This window comes from Lissotriton helveticus, chromosome 8, assembly GCF_964261635.1.
Source record: "Lissotriton helveticus chromosome 8, aLisHel1.1, whole genome shotgun sequence".
In the NCBI taxonomy this organism is placed as follows: domain Eukaryota; kingdom Metazoa; phylum Chordata; class Amphibia; order Caudata; family Salamandridae; genus Lissotriton; species Lissotriton helveticus.
The window spans coordinates 922,659,491-922,678,487 of NC_136069.1; the positions used below are offsets into that span (position 1 = coordinate 922,659,491).

The 18,997-nt window shown below is 45.0% G+C and overlaps 1 protein-coding gene across 11 annotated transcripts in view; it reads left to right on the forward strand.

Annotated features, from left to right (window-relative positions):
• Positions 1-18,997, forward strand: part of LOC144773009 (uncharacterized) — a 631,039-nt gene that overhangs the window by 64,908 nt on the left and 547,134 nt on the right. For 7 of the 11 annotated variants that reach the window (XR_013599896.1, XR_013599902.1, XR_013599900.1 and 4 more), the window contains one exon: positions 5,113-5,246. The exons of the other annotated variants lie outside the window; for them this stretch is intronic. Coding sequence is in view for 4 of the 7 variants with exons in the window: in XM_078657755.1 (XP_078513881.1) it covers positions 5,197-5,246 (50 nt within the window). In the remaining 3 variants the exon portion in view is untranslated. The remainder of the gene's footprint in view (positions 1-5,112; positions 5,247-18,997) is intronic. 11 annotated transcript variants of the gene reach the window in all.

The window sequence follows — 18,997 nt, forward strand, 5'->3', positions numbered from 1 at the left end:
CTGGGGTTGATAATTAGCAGCTTTTTTACTAAAATGCATTTGCACTTTTTTTATTGCACTTCAGCAGCACTAGCACGTTAGCACTTTATAGAATGTATCCTGTACTTTGGTCAATGGGGTGAGGAATCGCTATGATCACTAATTTCCGTTTAAAAAAAAATTATTCTTCTTGTGGCGGTTTTAGGCGATAAGATGGCACTTGCACTTTATTGACATTTGCACTTAAGATGTATTAGTAATTTTCTTTATTGCTGCTGTGTTCTAGGGTAAATTTGCATTTTGCTTCGTGAATGATTATATAATTAACTGCTCTAGTTTTAGTTCATTGTCATTTGGTATTATGTGATGTGAGGTTATTATTTCAATTTTTTTCTTTTGTAGAAAACTGGTTTTATTGAAAATAACTTTCAGTATACTATGTATTTCTTGACCCTAATGCTCTGCTCAATAAAAAATTATTTTAAAAAAAAGGATATTGTGATGCAGAATATACGTAAAATATGTTTATTAACCGCTGAAGTTAAAGCTAAAAACAAGTGCTTTATACATCTACTATCACTTTATGTGTTAATTATTCACAGTAGCTACATTTCTCAGTACCTATTATCAGAGTGCCGTGAGCAACAGATGTTCGCACCCACGTTAGGTTTCTTTCAATGCTTTGGTAGTGCTGAAAGGGCAGCAAGACCTTTGTGTGTCACTTCTGTAGTACTCATTGTCAATGCACAGTTAATACCAAGAATATTCAAACTTGGTGTCCATATTTGGGTGTGCTTATATAAACGAGGGGCGGTTATGTTGGTATGTCATGTGAAGTGTATGTGTAGAGCGTGCAGTTACCTAGCAGAGTATCCTTGTACTAATGTAGGAGCAGTCTGGACCGAGCATGGGCTTGGCCTAATGGAAAAGCCACATCTTCAGCTTTTTGTGGAATCCATACACAATAGAGAAGGATCTGATGTGCAGGGGAGGTCATTCCAGGCGTTAGGAGTGTGGTGAAAGAAGTCACAACTGCTAATTCCGGTACAGCTTATGTGGGGGATGTGTGCTACCAGGAGAATGCCTAAGAAGAGGTGTCTGGTAGGTTTGTGGAAGATGATGCTGTTGTTGAGGTATGCAGGTCTATGTTGTGTAAGGCAATGAAAGAGTGCATGAGGAGTTTGAAGAGTGCTTGTGTATGGACAGCCAGTGCAGCTCTGTGTGATATGCATGCGGGTAAGTCTTGCTTCTGGTTTCTGTATGGTCTGGAGTTGTCTGGTTAGTTGAGCGTTGATTCTGGTGTAGAGGAAATTACCATAGTCTAGTTTGTTGGTGGTGATAGCTTGGGTGACCAATCTGCAGGTGTTGGTGGGATCTCATTTGAAGATCTTCTTTAGAATCTTTAGTGTATGGCAGCAGAAGGCAGAGACTGCATTTACTTGGCTGGTCATAGTGAACTAGCTGTCAATTACTATAAGGTTCTTGGTGTAGGTTGTAGGGAGAGGTGTGGCTCTGAGTTCCACAGACAGCCATGTGGAGTCCAACGGCGAGGTGTATCTGCTGAAGATTACACCTTCCATCTTATCAGTGTTTAGTTTAAGGCAGTTGGATTTCATCTTTTCAGCTACTTCAGTCATGCATATGATAAGACGTTGGTTCCATGGTTGCGGATAATGTTGGAAAGAGGGGTCATGTAGGTGTTTGAAAAGGATTGGGGTGAGCGGTGATCCTTGACAGACTCCATAGATGATGTTGATGGCCTCTGAGCAGAAACGGGCCAGACTGACCGACTGTGTGTGTCCTGTCAGGAAGGAACATATCTAGGGGAGTGTGGGCCCTTGGATGCCGGCTTTGTTTAGTCGTTGGAGGAGGATGAGGTCAGACACTGTGTCCAGAGGGCTGTTCTGTTTTTTGTATTTATTCCCGCTATTCTGACACTTCTAAACATTGTAAATAACAGATGTTACTATTATGCATTATATTGTACCATACTTTGTGAGGATGGAAGGTTGAATGTACATTTATGGAGTTTGAACTGATCACCAGATGATCACTTTTTTCTAATAAGTGGCAAAACATTCAAGCTCATAAGCTGCCCCTACACGTGTGAAGGCCAACAATGCCCTTTTCATGGGTTTGATGACCACCTGCACAGGACCATAGCCTTATTTTCTTGCTTCACCACAGTATGCACTAATGATGTGAGGTAGCATGTGTGGTCTAGAATGTATTGTTTCTTTCACAATGGAGTCCACATTTATGATCTGTGAAAGGTACACCTAATCATGGTTGGGCTGGCCTACAAGGCAATCTGGCAGTGATAGAAGGGCTGGACTCATAGGTCAGCGTGTAACCCACTTTTACTGTCTGTTTGTGGGCCTGTTTTATGGATAGGTTTTTACTGTTGATTGCCTTGATTATTACCTTAAACATTGCCAGCAGCAAGCACAAATGTATGTGGTCTCCCATGTGGTATTTGGCCCTATTTATGTCCAGATATGATTATGGAACGTTCTCTATGGGTCCAGAAGAGCCTAATCAGATGGTTGCAGATGGTGCAAAACACAGCAGCCACACTTTTACTCCATGCCCAAAGTTCTTTAAAACTGCCAATCTATTTTGAGAACTGCATTAGCTTCCTGTCGAGAGCTGTGTTAAATTCAAAGCACTTCGTTATGTGCATAAATGTCTATCTAATTCAGGTCCAACTAGATCTCCAGTGTCTTCTTATACTCCCAGCAGATCTTTGGTGTCAAGCAATCTTGACCTGGCTCTGGTTCCCAGAATCAAGAGGTCTCGATAAGGGGGTCAAACCTTTTATTTCCCGGTACTAAAGCTTTGGAGATCCCTCCCTCCTGATCTAAGGTCTTGTCATTCCCTTCTGATTTTCCAGAATAAGTTAAAAACCTGGCTGATCTAACTGTTTGAAGTAGGAATTATTTCTTTTACAGTGTTTCCAGATCTGTTTAGTTGGCAAGGTGCTTGGAAACCCTTTCTGGCTATATAAATTCCATGACCATAACATAATCTGCAAAATTCCTACACAGCGTATCTTTACAAGTTCAAAACTGCCTGCTTTGAAAATGTGGGCCTCTTTTCCAGCTTTTGGTTTAGCTAGTGGTGGCCATTATTATTTTGGTGCCAGTGCCTATTTTCGGTTCCAGTACGACCTTGCACCTAATAATGGTGGATATTGCTACAAGCTAGGACATTGTACCTAAGGTGTACTGCTTTGTCTTGTCATTTAGATTGCATGTAAATATGGTTCATAAAGGAAAGTTAGATAACAGAGATGTGGCATGCATTGGTAATTTACACCCAAAAGTATTTGGCTACACATCCTCCTCAGCTATCAGTGCTCTATGCTGTCTACCACACATAAGTAACAGAGAAAGAAAAGAAAGGTAAATGCAGAGAGGAAAACATGAACAGACAGGGAAATAGTACAAGACAGACAAACAGTCAGACAAATGCAAAGAAACAGGTAGATACAAAGAGTGAGGTGTTGTGAGAGCGCATGAGTATACTGAGAGAAAGATTCATGGAAAGAGACAAATGGCAAGATACAGATTCATTGGGGGAAAGAATAGCCAGGATGGAACAGGGCCAGACAAAAGCCAAATATAGACAGAGATGGGTGCTTATTCAGAGAGGGGTAAAAATTAATGGTGGGAGCGTATTACGCTTGTAAATGGTGGCTGATCTAATTAACTTCTGTTGAAATATCTCAGGGAACCCTAGATTGTTCTTGCATGGCTTACAAGGAAGCCACGCCAGTGGCTCTATCACAATTTGGTGTTTTTTAGGGGTTTAGTATTGGCTCCATAATGCAGCATCCTGACGTGATATATATTTAGCATCAGATTCTGTACTGGAGATTTATAATGAATACTTCTATGGGCAGATTCATCAACTCACAAGTTTACCCCAGGTGCTGGTCATGATCAGGAAAGTGTCCTCAGCATCAGAAATATATATTATCAAAGCCTTAGGGGGTGTTTTTTTTAGGGCTGCACTATTGGGTAGCTGGAACATGGATTGTATTCCCACCATAGAACACCGTTTTATAAGATCGCTATTTAATCTACTAACTAGTACCCCCTTGACGCCAATTTATCTGGACCTGGCCCTAAGAAAACTGGCCCACAAGTTGGATTACAAGCATTTTATGTTTTGGCATCGTCTGTGGACTATTGAGGAGATTGCGCCTTACAGAGATGTGATGATGGACCTTTTGAACTAGTCCCTGGTAACCAACATCCCCTGGTTTAGAACATTTTGAGAGACCTGTTGAGGAAACTAAGGATGGAGGCATATTGGTCTAACCCTGAGAAGCTGTGCTCAATACCAAAGCGGTACAAAAGGGGGTGGTGATGGACGGAGCATCTGAACCAATCAAACACTCACACCCAGTCAAGAGATCTGGGTTTAATCTATCACCGTTCTTTAGCCCACTCTGCCACCCCAGTTCAGACATGGCCATATGCAAATCAGTCTGACCCTGTGCCTCATGGGAACAGTCCAGCCCGAACTGCCAAGCCATGCCTTCCCTCGAAGAGCAGGGTAAAAACTGTCTATTGGGAGTCCATCTGGATGAAAGAGGTGACAAAGCCGGTGGGCCCCCTGACCCAGGAGTTTCTGAGCTTTAAAGCTCTTCCGTTGTTTGAGGAAACCACTGATGAAATTGTTCCTCCCACGCACATACATTATTTGTCCAATTTAGATTCAAGTCTCTTTCCACCAAACTGTTTTGTAAAAGGTGGCGCACTAATGTTCCTTCTGATGATAAATGACTAGCATATAAAGAAAGCCCTGAATCCCTGGTCCATTTGCTATTTGTTTTAGCCCCCACTATACGATCTTGAGGGGGAAGTGGATAATTCCCTTGTGTAGGCTTATCCGCCCTGGCAACTACCTTGATGTATTAAGAGTTGTATCCACTGACACTTGTAGAGTAATAGTCTTTGGCTTGGCCAAATGCTGGTAAACTTTATGGATCAAACACTCAAAATATAGTGTATAACATCTTTTTATTGTATTTTTATCCAAATATATGGAAGAATTGTATCCTTTTTTATGGCTTTTATCTTTGTATGCTTCTTAACTTACTTCTTTTTCTAATTCCACTTTAAGATCTTTGTGATCGAAATAAAAGTTATGATGATGATGATGATCTGGAAAGGTTGAAACAGCTCTTCAAAACTGGTATGTGCTACCATGACTCCAGATCGACTCCTGTGCCTTCCTGGTCAAGAAGTACCTTTCTGGTGAGGAGACATCAGTTACACTTTTTCATGACCTTTGACACAGATCCAGCGTTGCTGTCTAATTGGAATGTCACAGGACCTTTATGGAAAATGTTATGCCCACAAATGTCAGGAAATCACTGACTTCATTCCTGCCCCTCTCAGTAAACCTTTCTGGATTCCTATTATGCATGTTATTGGAGTATGAATCCTGCGCATGCTTTCAAGTCTGCTTATGTTGTGGCTTCATGTATACGATGTCTATTGAGGAAAGGGAGGGGTCTCCTTTAACATCTAACTGACTTTCTGTCTGCCATATACCTGCCTGCCACATACCAAAGGGGACTGTGTTCATCTGCTGGAGAGACACCGCGGGACCGCCATTGCCCGCTATTGCCTGCCCAAGCCAGAGGAACCAAAACTAAATTTCCAGGCATTCAGTGCGGCACGCACGTCGCACACCGCACCGACAAGCACCAGGAGGCGCTAAAAGGGGGCCAGGGCTCCCGCAGCGTGGGATGCGCACGGGCCGTGCCCGGGCCATGGGCAGGCCCGTCGGTGCCCGTCAGAGCCAGGAGGAGGCAGGGCAGGGCCACCCCTGTTTCTTCGGTCGTCCTATGTCTCCAAGGACTTGGTCAGTGGATTTTGACCTTTAATACCAACTGTTGCACTATAGATACTTCCATTCTTATTTGTACATCATTGTTAGCAATCAGTTATGAGCAAGGGTAATCGCAAGGGGCTAGGGGGCCCAGGAGTTGCAGGAACACTATACGCATTTCTCATGCGAGCTGAGTCCGTTCTAATACACGAAATCAAGCTCACCCAAAGGAGACTCTCTCTAGATCCAAGCCGAGCCTCCATGGAAGTTCCCCTAGCTGGACCCCTGCTAATCCCGGATCCATCTACTGATTGTCCGCCGCTAGTGGCTCTGACGTCCCCAGCATCCCAAGCTAATGATCCAACCATCTCAGTTGGTGCCCCTATTCCTTCTCCTTCCCCTCCAGCCAAGATTCTCACACGCCAACAACGAACAGTGCAGGTCAAGGAAAGGGAGGGTGCCATTACAGCAAAGAAAAGAAAAGCGGGTGCACTGCCCCTAACCTCACATCAGGCCAGTGAAGTGGCAAAAATAAGAGGGGTGGCTTGCGGTAACAAAGGCGGCTCTTATGTGGCTGCAGACACAGGCACTTCCAGTCCATTAGACAATAGAGCACAGGTCAATTCTCGACAGGTGTCTAGTGATTTTGAAGACCGCATCCTAGCTAAATTTGAAGAAAAACTTGCAGCAATGCAAGACCTTTTTTTTAACCAAACTGTCAGGCATTGACTCAAGATTGAACAAAATTGAGTAACATCTCCTTCTTCCTAAATCCACACCAGGTAATGGACACTTTAGTGACTCCAATGAACTTGGAATGGCAAAAGCACATGTAACACAACTGCCCACTACCGAAGCTGGTGCTAGCACAAATACTGTTGCGCTTGCTCCCACGGTAAATTCCTGTAGCATACTTGCCACCATGGCAAAGGCCGGCCCCAGGAGGGAAACAATAGGGGGCCAAGATAGAGGGATGACCTGGGGTGGTTTGGAGAGCCCCTGTGATTCCCTCAATTTACCACTGGAAGCAACGCCATGCACTATCATACTCTCTAATGTGCCTGTCTTACCATCTGGCAACGGGGAACATTGGTTATCACTGAGGAATAAGGCCCTTCACTTGCTAAATAACAGACCAGGACTGGGTAGCCATTTATTCCAGGAAATTAAAATGATTCGTAGAATTCCATGGGTAGGGAAATCACCGAAATCTAGTAGAGGAGACTGTGTTGTGTTGAACTTTGGGTCTCCACTGATAGTGAAAACGATTCTAGAAAGGGTTGGGGCTAGGCATTTAAGCAGGGACGGTATTAGCATTTTGCCATTGGGTTTTTTCTATTGTAACATCCCTACCCAAACAACTGGAAGGGGAGATTATAGGGATATACCCCATGCACAGGGTTCATATGACTACAATTTACCAACTCACAAAAGATTTGAGCTTTTCTCAAATGTGGTAGAAATCGACTGACTAAGTCGTTCATCTGTCTTCAAAAAGACCCTTCCTCCAATGGTAGACTTGGGAGAGGGTGACCAGGTATTAGACCCTACCAACAGAGATATTTCTCCTCCACTCACACCAAATGGGTCAAAACTTGAAACATACCAAGGTTCGTCTGGTAGTGGTAGGGAGCGAGTCTGTGGCATAGCACCTGTAGATAATTCCAAGATTAAAGGGGTTTACTCCTCTGTGGTAAGGTGTTGCCTATGCCCACAGCCAGGTTACAGTGATTCCTGTAACAACACTGTAGGTCCAAAATTAGCTTCATGGAACATTGCGGGACTTGCACAAAAAACAGCCTCCATTGAATGGTCTACATTCATTGAGGAGAAAGATAATCTATTTTTTCAAGAGACATGGGCCGTGGACCAGGTATTCCACCCAGGTTATTTAAATTTTTCTAAAGCTGCGGGACAGGGGCAGCGTGGCAAACCCAAAGGGGGACTGACAACCTGGGTCAGGCAGTGTCATCAACATAAGTTTGAGGAGATCCATATTAACTTTAGGGACATTCTTATTATTAGGTTATACCAGGGAAATTTTCCTGACTTGCTACTCATTAATGTGTATTCCAGGGGCTTGCAAGGTGGGAAAGCCTCACATACGGTAGCCCTTTTAGACGCCTTCTCATTAAATCACAGAGGTGATAACAACATATTATTAGCTGGTGATTTTAATTGTACATTCGAACCCCTGGACTTTCAAGATATGAATTTTAGTATAGAGCAGGATGTACAACGGTCGATTCCTCCTCTGGATCTTCCTGCAATAAAAAGATGGTTGAGTGCAGCACTACAACTTAAAGTCTTTTGTCTGGAACAAGGGGTGAGAGCAGCCAACGGGAGAACTAGGTCCGACAAGCATGGGATGCCCACATATAATAGTGGGCAACGTACCAGTCGTATAGACTTCTTAATGCTCAACAAGGAGTTCTGGCCCAATTTAACAGATATGGTGGTCTGAAACCAACCAGAAAGTGACCACAACCCTCTATTACTCTCTTTATGCACCTTGCACCCATATTGTGGAGCAGGGCTGGTACCACGTGTAGACTTTGTAGAGGCCCAATTGACAAATGACACTCGCCGAGTAAAATGGGCAAACAACGTGGCTAACAAAGATGAGTATGTGTACCAAATGAGTAGGTTGGTAGCTAACGCTATAGACACTCTCCAGACTGATGCTGCGCAGGAAGAATATAATCTTAGAGCTGTGCAGGTCCATGCAGACTTTTTAGTAAGCTCAAAAGCTGTTTTACTACTAAAAACAAAAAACTGATGAGTCACCCATGTTCCAAGGCTGCCGCTTGGTATAATTCCTCTTGTCGTACGGCATATAGAAGTCTAGCAGCAGCAATCAGGACAAAAGATAGGGAATCTATACGTGAGAATAGGTCTGCATATAAGGCAGCCCAATCCCATGCCAAAAGGGACTGAGACGAACAACACTGGGCTAATCTCCTTAAAGCATGTTCTGGGAGAGACATGACAGCCTTTTGGCACATGGTGAAGTGGGGCAGCGGGTCCCCTAGTAAAGTGCCCAGGAACTATGTGGAGCCAGACCAGTGGGTTTCGCACTACAAAGGCCAGTTCGCTCGTGATGTAGATGCTCACGATTTGTTTGAAATGCCGTCCCCCATCCCAAATTTACATATATCAAAGAAAGATGTGGAAAATGCTCTTCTCCTGATCCCAAAAGGCAAGGCGCCTGGGCCTGATTACATCCCTGCTGACTTGTTCATCCAGGATATAGATACCTGGGCACAAGATATTTAGCTCCTAGTGAATGCCATCGCCAACGGAGCACCTATGCCCAGTACATGGGCAGGAGCAGTAATACTTCCTATTTTTAAAAAAGGGGATCACTCTGTACCGGGAAACTATAGGCCCATAAGCCTTATTTTGACTGCATCCAAAAGGTGTCAGCAAAGGTGGTACTTAGTAGACTCCAGGTTTGGATGGAGAAATGTGATATCCTCTCCCATCTTCAGGCGAGGTTTCGGTCAAGTACTAGCACAGTAGATCAGGTGCTAAGGTTTATTCCTATATATTGGCGCACCGTAATCCTAGGGAGAGGTACCATCTACGCAGCCTTCGTCGATCTCAAGTCGGAATTCGATTTTGTCCCACGCACAAAGATGTGGCGTACTTTTTTAAAGCTAAGCATGCCATTGGATATCCTGCCGTTTGTGATCAAGTTACACGCCAACAATTCCGCGCAGGTGAGAAGGGATGCGGGGGGCAGTACCACAGAAAAGTTCCCGGTTGAGAAGGGGGTGGGACAGGGGTTCGTTTTAGCACCCACCCTCTTCTCAATGTACATCAATTGGGTAGTGCAATATTTTGAGAATTTCCCCACGGATGCTCCGCTTTTAGTTGGGTCTAAGATCCCGCTACTTATGTTCGCCGACGACACCCTTATTCTTTCTAAGACAAGACAGGGCCTCCAACGTCCCCTTATGAGATTTGAGGAGTTCTGTGATGACCACGATCTTATCGTTAACGTGGATAAAACCAAGTATATGGTCCTACACAACTCCAAAAATGTCAATGGCGACGTCAGAATGAAGGGAGGCGATTTGGAACAAAAAGATTTTTTCCTACTTGGTGGTAACAATAGACAAAAAACCAAGTTGGAAGCCCCAAATAGACTGCCTTACCATTAAGCACGCTCAATTATCGGGTGCTCTGCTCAAGGAGCAGACACTTTCACACACCAAACCAATAGCCCCTGTGCTACAGATCTATAATACTAAAATTAGCGCCTCGATCTTATACGGGGCAGAGCTGTGGGGATATGCCAATTTCGATACCCTAGTGGCTGCCCAGAACAAATTCCTAAGGTCCATAATTGGCCTCCCCCAGTCCACCCCATCAGTACCCTTGTATATAGATCTGGGATGCCACTCGATCAGGGATATGGCACATTACAGGCCAGTTGCATATTTATTGAAGGAGGCTTTGGGTGACTCCCGAGCTTTCACACTATGCCCCGGCTCTTTTAGAAGTTAGGGATCTTACTGTAAATAGGAAAATTGTGTGGTTTAGGTGTATCAAAAATATACTCTGAGATGGGGATGAGCCGTTTGTGGACCTCCCCAGCCGGAAGTATATTTCCAACTAAAACCGAGTTAAAGGCAGCCTATTGGAATTTGATAATTACGAAGCGCTTTGCAGCTTCAACTAGTCCCACTCTGTCTAACGCCTTCCTTGATAGCAAGCATGAACCCAAATATGAGGGCTATTAGGATCTAATCACCTCGACTAGAGACAGGAAATTGTTCCACCAGTTTAGGGTGGGAAAACTTCCTACAAACGTTTTCACCGCTAAATGGTGTAGCAGTAACACTAGCAATTGCCCTTTCTGTCCCGACTCGAGTGAAACACTGGGACACATTTTCTTTGTTTGCCCAGTGTATAGCAAGCCCAGGTCCAGATGGTTAAAACCCATATGTTTAAACTTGGGGACTAGGTCTAGCAGCGAGGCATTTAGCATCCTCAAAACAACACTGGATGGGCCTACTGTGATTGCTGTAGCAAAGTTCCTGGGCTGGGTGTGGGTGATCCGTTGGAACGAAAGGAGGCAGAGGTAAACGTGCACGTAATGTTTTGTAGCGTTGTTCTACTAAATTAGCACTATGCACTTTATTGTATTGTATTGATGTTTCCCTTTGTAATGTAAAGCTCTGAAGGCTGCTCCCCCACGTGGCTGCCTTGCATGGGTGTGTTTTAGAGGTTTTTTAACCTATTTATTGAATCATGATGAATTTCCAGGGAGCTTGTTTTAACTCAAGATAATTTACAAGTTTCTCCTTCAAGAAACATGCTGGATTCTTTCATTTGCCCTTCATGTGTATGTTGTTTCAACTTTTGTGATTTTTTTAAAATCAAAATAAAGTTTAGGAACCGAACATCTAAAATGGACATAAGCGTCCATCTCTTCAGATCTTGCTCACTTGACTGATATAAAGGGAAGACTTCATTCCCAGTGAGGTCCTCCCACACCAGGCTTAGTACATACCAAACAAATGAGAATTCTTCCTCTTGATGTGTCTCCAAGTGTTAGGGCGGGTTATCTGGTTGGTGGGGGCCAATCCCTGACTCTGACCTCAACATCTCCTTTGGAACTGTTTTGCGTTCTGGAGGGTATGAGCCGGCATTGGTGCCCTGTTCCTTTCTAGCTCTACTCCCAGTGCCTTCAGATGCACTACTGTCTTTTCTGACTTTCCTGCATGTGCTGCAGACCCTGCTTAAGTGGTGGCTTTCACCCAAGTCTTGAGGGCTATAATCCAACCACATGTAGGTCCCTCTATTGTAACTTTGGGCCCAAGGTACCTGCAGGATTTATGATCATGCCACCACTTGAAGCCTTTACCCACCAGATGCAACAGATATCGTACCAGCAGCCCTTCTTTTTCCAATAAAGTCCTTGAGGACTGTTCTTGTAGATGCTGCTACCAATGCCATTCATGGCACTGGGCTGGAATGCATATTCAGAGATCCATAGGGCCAGGACAGTTCTGGCCAAAGTGAAATTCTCGGTAAGGCCAGACTTCAGTTTCCTAATCACCCTATGCGAAGTTAAGATAGAGTCTTTCAGGTGAAGAAGGGCTGTATTAAAGAGGACACCTTTAAATCCTATTCGGATGCTGATGAATATACATATTTGGGTCTCCAAAATGCCAGTCACTTAAATATTTCTACTGATGTTGACCCTGATTTTCTCTCAGGTGTGTCTTCAGAAGATATTTTTCTTTTAAAGCATTCTTATGCAAGGCCGCTGAGGTCCTTGAATTTTCATTGCCAGTTGCAGAGATAAAGATTATTTTGTTGACAGAAACTCTCCAATCAAGTTCCTCCACAATGGAACCTTTATGAGACCCTTCATGAGGCCCTTTTGACCCACCTGCATTAAGCTGACCTCTGCCCAAGCCATCTACTGGATCATCTCCAAATTATCTCAAATTTGTATCTTCTCACCCTTTGCCTGAATGTCTAGTTATTAAGTCTCCATTATGTTTACTTAATAATGATAATCTTTCCTCATCTTGATCTGAGAAAGAATCACAATAGATCGAGGTGTTGGGGGAAGATATTTTACTCACCTGGAGCCTGGCTCTTTATTTATGAACGCCATGACTGTGGTGTTTATTTCAGTTGGGAAACGCTGAGCACATCATGGTAGTATCAGACAGGAGAAACAATCAATGCTTCTACTTTGCTGGAAAAACAAACCCTGCCTCAGGGACACTGTATATTTTTTTAAAAACGTAACGTTGACAGTGTATCTTTGAAAAATGTAAACAATGCCGAACAGTTCCTCCACTGGTGCTGGAACATTTTTGGGAGTGGGGGTGGGGGGTGATGTCATCAATGTTACATCACGGAATTCCTAGGCATTGTGAAAAATACAAGTTTCACAGCAAGCATGGCAAATGAGTCATGTCCATTCAACGGGGGCGGTAAGGCTGTGTTATTTAGCTTGTTGGCTTCATTGAGAACACTATTGCAAATATATTACTAAAGCATGGTATGGTAGCACACTCATTTACAGACAGCACATTTTTGTTGCAATGGCCCCAAAGCTGCACTGTGATGTAGTTGTATTAATACAATAGTATAGCGCAGAAACAATGATGAGTGGAAATCGGGTTCAGCAACTATTTATCATTTTTAGCATCACCAAGTGAAGTGTCTCGATTTGTTTGGATCCCATTAAATCTTTGTTTATATTACACCCCAGAATTACAAAAAGAAGTGTTTCATTTGTGCTTTCCTAACTGCTGATTTATTTCGATATATGTGTAAGGATAATTTACAGGCATTTAAATGTATGATAGAAGAAAAACTAAAATCTTATTGCCTTTCCTTTCACACTTCCTGTACCTCAACAAAATTGTCACCTACTACAAAATCCTCAACTTTGCAGTCTGAAAACGAAATGTAAACACCAATCTCCATGTTTAAAGAGTAAGAAGCAATTCGTCAGAAGACATAGCCTGACATTTGACCTCTGTGTTCAACTACACAGCAGTTCAGATTCAGATTCAGATTAGCTTTATTCGATTTTCATAGTATAAAAAATCATAAAAGCAAGAACACACATATGTACATTTTTACATTCATATAATAATAAATAACAGTTAAGTTAAAAAAATATTAAATCATGTTATAATAAATCTAGCAAATGTAAAATATTAGCTAATCATTGAATTACGTTTCCTTAAAACATTTTTAAAAAAACCTGTCATAACCATAGTACATGTGACATTTCCCAACTGCTGCAAGCTAAGGTACGCTGGCCTACATTGGCGCCATGCTCCCTGTCTCAGGTTTTTTTTGATCCATCTACTGCGTTCCTTTTCGTACAGTTTGCAGAACAACACCACGTGGAAGGTGGTTTGAGATGACATATTGTCACATGGACAAAGGGCTAAAGTTCTGCTCCAGTCGTTTTTAGTTGGAAAAGTGACTAGCCGATGAAATAGGTTAAACCTGAATCTAGTCAGGATAAAACGATCAAACCCCAGGGTGCTGAGAGTTAAGTATGGTTGTATTGAATAACAGGTCAGTGACAATTGATGTTCAATTACCGTTTTCTTAGTAATCTCTCCTGTGCACCTTAGCAGGCCATAGTGATTCATGCATAATTTTTTTAATACTTTTTTTGGAACCTCCCGGATCAAGTCCGGGTTACTAAACCACTCAGGCCTTTGGAGGTCAGTTAACGTTTTCCTAACATACTCAAGCCAGTTAATACGCTTTGCATTATCCAGACCCATGACATCTCTAATAATACCCTGGTTTAAGCCAAGGGCTTCTGAGGCCCATACCGTCCGCCAAAGCAGAATAGGTTGCAGTTTAATCAGATCTGTTATGTGGTCCATACCTAGTTCAGCGTGACAGTTATATACAGAGGTGGCCTTAGGGAGAGCTAACAGGTATCTAAAAAAATTATTTTCTGCAATTTGCAAGGATGATATATCCTGATACCCCCAGATCCCTGCCCCATACAATGCGATGCTTCTACATTTGGCCACATAAATATTTAGCATAATTTCAGGGGGTCTTTTACCTAGCTTGGTGGAAAAATTCATCAGCGCCGCTATGGATCGTTTAAAGGATAGGGTCCTATTCTTAACCTCAGGTCCCCAGGTGCCTGATCCATCGATTAGTACCCCCAGGTATGGAAAGGTTTTAGTGTGTTCGATTTGGAGACCTGCCACTTTGAGGTGTTTACAGCTTGCACGACCTTTACCACAGCGCATCACAAACGATTTCTTAGCATTAATTCTGAGGCCCCTACCTTCCATAAATTCTGCATACTTCAGTAGGGCCCTCTGAGCACCCACCTTCGTTCTAGCCATCAGTACCGCGTCATCCGCATAAAGAAGGGTAACAATCTGCTTATTACCATACCTTGGAGAGTCAATATTACTGGCCCCCAGTTCAGCCTCCAAATTATTCGTGTATAGTGAGAAAAGAAATGGGGCCAGCACGCAGCCTTGTCTAACCCCCTTCTCTATGCGGAAAAACCCCGTACACTCCCCCCTCAACCCGTGTCTTACTTTAGCTGTTGCCCCTGAATAGACCTGCCGAAGAAAAAGCACAATGGCGGGCTCAACATCCATCTCCTCAAGTATTTGCCACAGCTTTGCATGCTCTACGCAATCAAAAGTGGCTGAGAGGTCGACGAAAATTGCTTTTGCCCGGGTATATTTCCCTTGTATCATTACGAAGTTCAAAACCTGCTCCACTGTGCCCATCCCTTCCCGGAACCCGTACTGTACAGGGCTTACAATGCCATGTTCCTCAGCCCATGTTTGCATTTTATTTAAGACCACTCTCCCTGCAATTTTCATGAGCGAATCTAATAGAGATATGGGTCTGTAATTAGATGGGCTCTCCCTGTCCCCCTTTTTATATATGGGAATTATGATTGATTCGAACCATGTCTTAATGAAGACTTTGGCGCAACATGCTTCTAAAACCCGTGTACACAGCAGTTGCAAAAAGATGAAAACACAATGTAAAGGCATCTTTACTGTTCATGCACCTTCTGAACTCCAGTTTGGTTAGTTTGGGGGTGCAACACCAACCCGTACCCTTAATTCCACCGCCTAGCAGGTCACAATGCCACCATGGCCTGACAGAGACTGGCTGGCATTGCTAGGTTTTGGTTAGGTACCTTTATTTCGTGGGCAGAAACAATGTCAGCAAGAATATGACCCTAAACTGGCAAGAAAGTCTAAATATAACATGCAAATGTATGGATCGCCGTCCAAACTCCTTATCAGCGTGGCTGTCAGGTACTAGATGGGTCTGAAAAGAACAAAATCCCAATGTAGGGGTGGGGAGTCAGTACATTTAAAACCACCATTCTCAAAAAGCACTGGGAATTCTGTGAAGCTTCTTTAACAACTTACCGGCCGATGCATCAACGAAAATACCTCCCGGTAAAACACCGAATCGGTAAAACAGGCCGATACCGAACGCAAAACCTGAAAATGCAATGCATCAAACAAATAATCGGAAAAAAATGAAGAACCGCTAAAATCCCCCGCGGTAAATTACCGAATCGGTAAACAGACAATCGGAATTACCGAACCCCAAAGCTGACATCGGAAATACCGATTAGCTAATAACGAATCGAAATGGTATGCATGAATAGTCGCTAATACAGAAAATCCCTAAAATCGCTATTTAGCATGAGCAAAATAAGGGGAATCACAATCAGGAGGTAAAGTTAACTGAAGGACAGAAAAAAAAAAATCTAACCCCATCAGCAGGTGCTGACAATCAGTAACCCTTCATAAATGCCCTGGGAAACCCCACATGTACACCAAAATGGCTGCCCTCTACGTGCTTGCTAGGAGGTGGAGGATCAACGCCCAGGCCCAGCGCAGGAGGATGATACAGGACAGGATCTTCAGGGTGCGCATCACTTTGCTGGGGCAGACCGAGGAACAGGTGTACGCCAAGTATAGACTCAACCGTGCCATGATAATGGACCTAATAGCAGACCTGGAACCATTACTGCAGCACGAGACCCGTCGGACCAACGCCATACCAGCCCATGTGCAGGTCCTATGCTGCCTGCACCTGCTTGCATCTGGAAGCTTCCAGGGGGTAATAGCTGAGACAGGAGGTGTGTCGCAAAGTGCTTTATCACGCTTCTTCCACCGGTTCCTAGAGGCCATGCTGACATTAATTAATCGCCACATCACCTTCCCCACAACCCCCCAGCAGCTGACCCGCACCAAACGGGAATTCTACCAGGTGGCACAATTCCCCCATGTCATAGGGTGTGTTGACTGCACGCATGTCCCCATCTGTCCTCCATCAGCCACCGAATACATATTCCGCAACCGGAAATCATATCATTCTATTAATGTGCAGGTGGTGTGTAATGCCAAGTTCATCATTACGGACCTTGTAGCCCAATTCCCCGGGAGCACACATGACGCCTACATATTCCGTCACTGTGGCCTCCACAGGCGCCTGATCAACGGTGAATTCGGAGAGGGACACCTACTAGGTACATATAGATGCATCATCGTACTCTTCATCCACTCCATCCCCACATGTATATTTCATTCATGCTGATTACCATTCTCTCCCCATCCTGCAGGTCACAGCGCATACGCATTGAGTGAATATCTCCTCACTCCCTATCTCAACCCTGCTACACCGCAAGAGCAGCGCTGCAACAGAGCACACATCAGCACAAGGAATGTGGTTGAGCGAACATTCGGCATCCTCAAGAGCCGCTTCCGAATACTGCACAAGACTGGAGGTGCCTTGCAGTACGACCCAGTGACCTGCTGCCAGATCATTGCTGTGTGTGCCATCCTGCACAACATTGCCACTCGCAGGGGGATACCCATAGAGGTGGAGGGAGAGGATGAACTCCGTGCACAGCAACCCCCCCCACTACACCGACAGGCACATGTGCCCAACACAGCTGAAGGGCAAAGGAGGCGGACATACATCACACGGAATCATTTCTGAGACAGGTAAGAGAGTGACTTGACAACAGGTATAGATTTGCAAGAGTTTAATGGGCATGGACACCTGACTGGTGCAGAAATACGTAACACAAACATGCTGCTGCTGCAGTTAAAGTAAAACTATAAATGTCCCTTCTCTGAACGGGTGATGCGTGCGGCACTTTAGTCTGGCCATGGTTACCTCACCAAGGACAGTGTGACTTTGCTACATGTTCACTTCCGTTTGCCGCGTACCCCCAGTCTCTTGTCCTGTGACTCCTCGGGTTCTACACGATGGGAGTCAGTGGCAGTTGCATTGCGGCCACTGCGCCTCCTCACGCTGGTCTCCGACAGGGAGACGCTGCTGACACTGGAGGCTGCCTCACTCCCCTCTTCCGCTCCCAGACTGCTGACACTGGCTGACCCAGGCTGCAGTTGCTCCACTGCAGTGGTCACCCTCTCAAGGGCCTTTGCCACATCCCCACAATAATGACCTAGGTCCACTTGCAGGGACACGGACCTGCGGGACAGCACAGCCGTGCTGTTGCACAGCTTATTGATGGCCTTGTTAGTAGTATTCACTGCCAGCATGATCTGCCTGTGATGCCGGCACTCACTCTGTTGGCCTGCGACTATGGCACGTGTCAGTTCTTGCAGGCAAAGCTTGATTTCATTGTTGCCGGCAGATACGGCAGTGGTGTGCTCACGCACAGCGTCAGTCATGTTGCCTAGTTTGTTGCAAAGTTTGGTCATGGAGAGTTTCATGGCACCCATGTGTCTCCCCTGCAGGCGCTGGACACGCAGCATCCGGGTCTCCACAACTCCGTACCCTTCAGACAGATCGATCGGTCTTGCAGCAGCCCGACCCGGGGGCACAACCCTCTGCCTGATGCGCTGTCGTGCTGCAGTTTGGCTGGTTGGAGTGACGACAGCCTGGCGTGGAACATTTGGGTGTGCTGAACAGTGTTCCGACTCCATCACGGACATTGCGGGAACATCTGCTCTGCGGCTCTGCGGAGTGGCCCGCACTGGTGGTGGTGGTGGTGGTGGTGTCTTGGACCGTGAGGATGGTGGTGGTGGTGGCTTGGACCGCGAGGATGGTGGTGGTGGTGGTGGTGTCTTGGACCGCGAGGATGGTGGAGGTGTTGTCCGCCGTGGTGGTGAAGGGGAGGACATGACTTCAGCTCCCTGTGAGCACTCCGCATCTGACAACACTGGCGTCTCCGAGATGACGAGGCGGGCACTGTCGTCAGAATCAATGGGGGATGCATCTGTGTGTGAAACAGTGCATAGTTATTATCATGGTATAGTATGTGACAATAGCTGTGGCATCTCACAATAAATTACTTTTTCTGACTGACATTTGGCCCTTGGCTGCTGTAATCATCTCTGGGCTCAGGCATGCACCCATTCATGTATTGACTACAACTCCCATGGTGCAACACAGTGGTGAGGGTGTGTGTTTAGGGCAACGCTACATGTGCACTGGGTCTGGCATGGGGGATTGGGCAGGGACTTAGTACACGCTGCATTGTTACGCTGCCATGCTTCTTACCTTGTCCTCCTTCCGCAGCACCAGAGGTGTCCAGACTTGTGACCCCCACAACAGCTTCCCGTTCTATGGTGGCCTCCACTAGATCCTCCAGGGCTGTGTTAGGCGTCACATTGGATGTGCCCCCTCC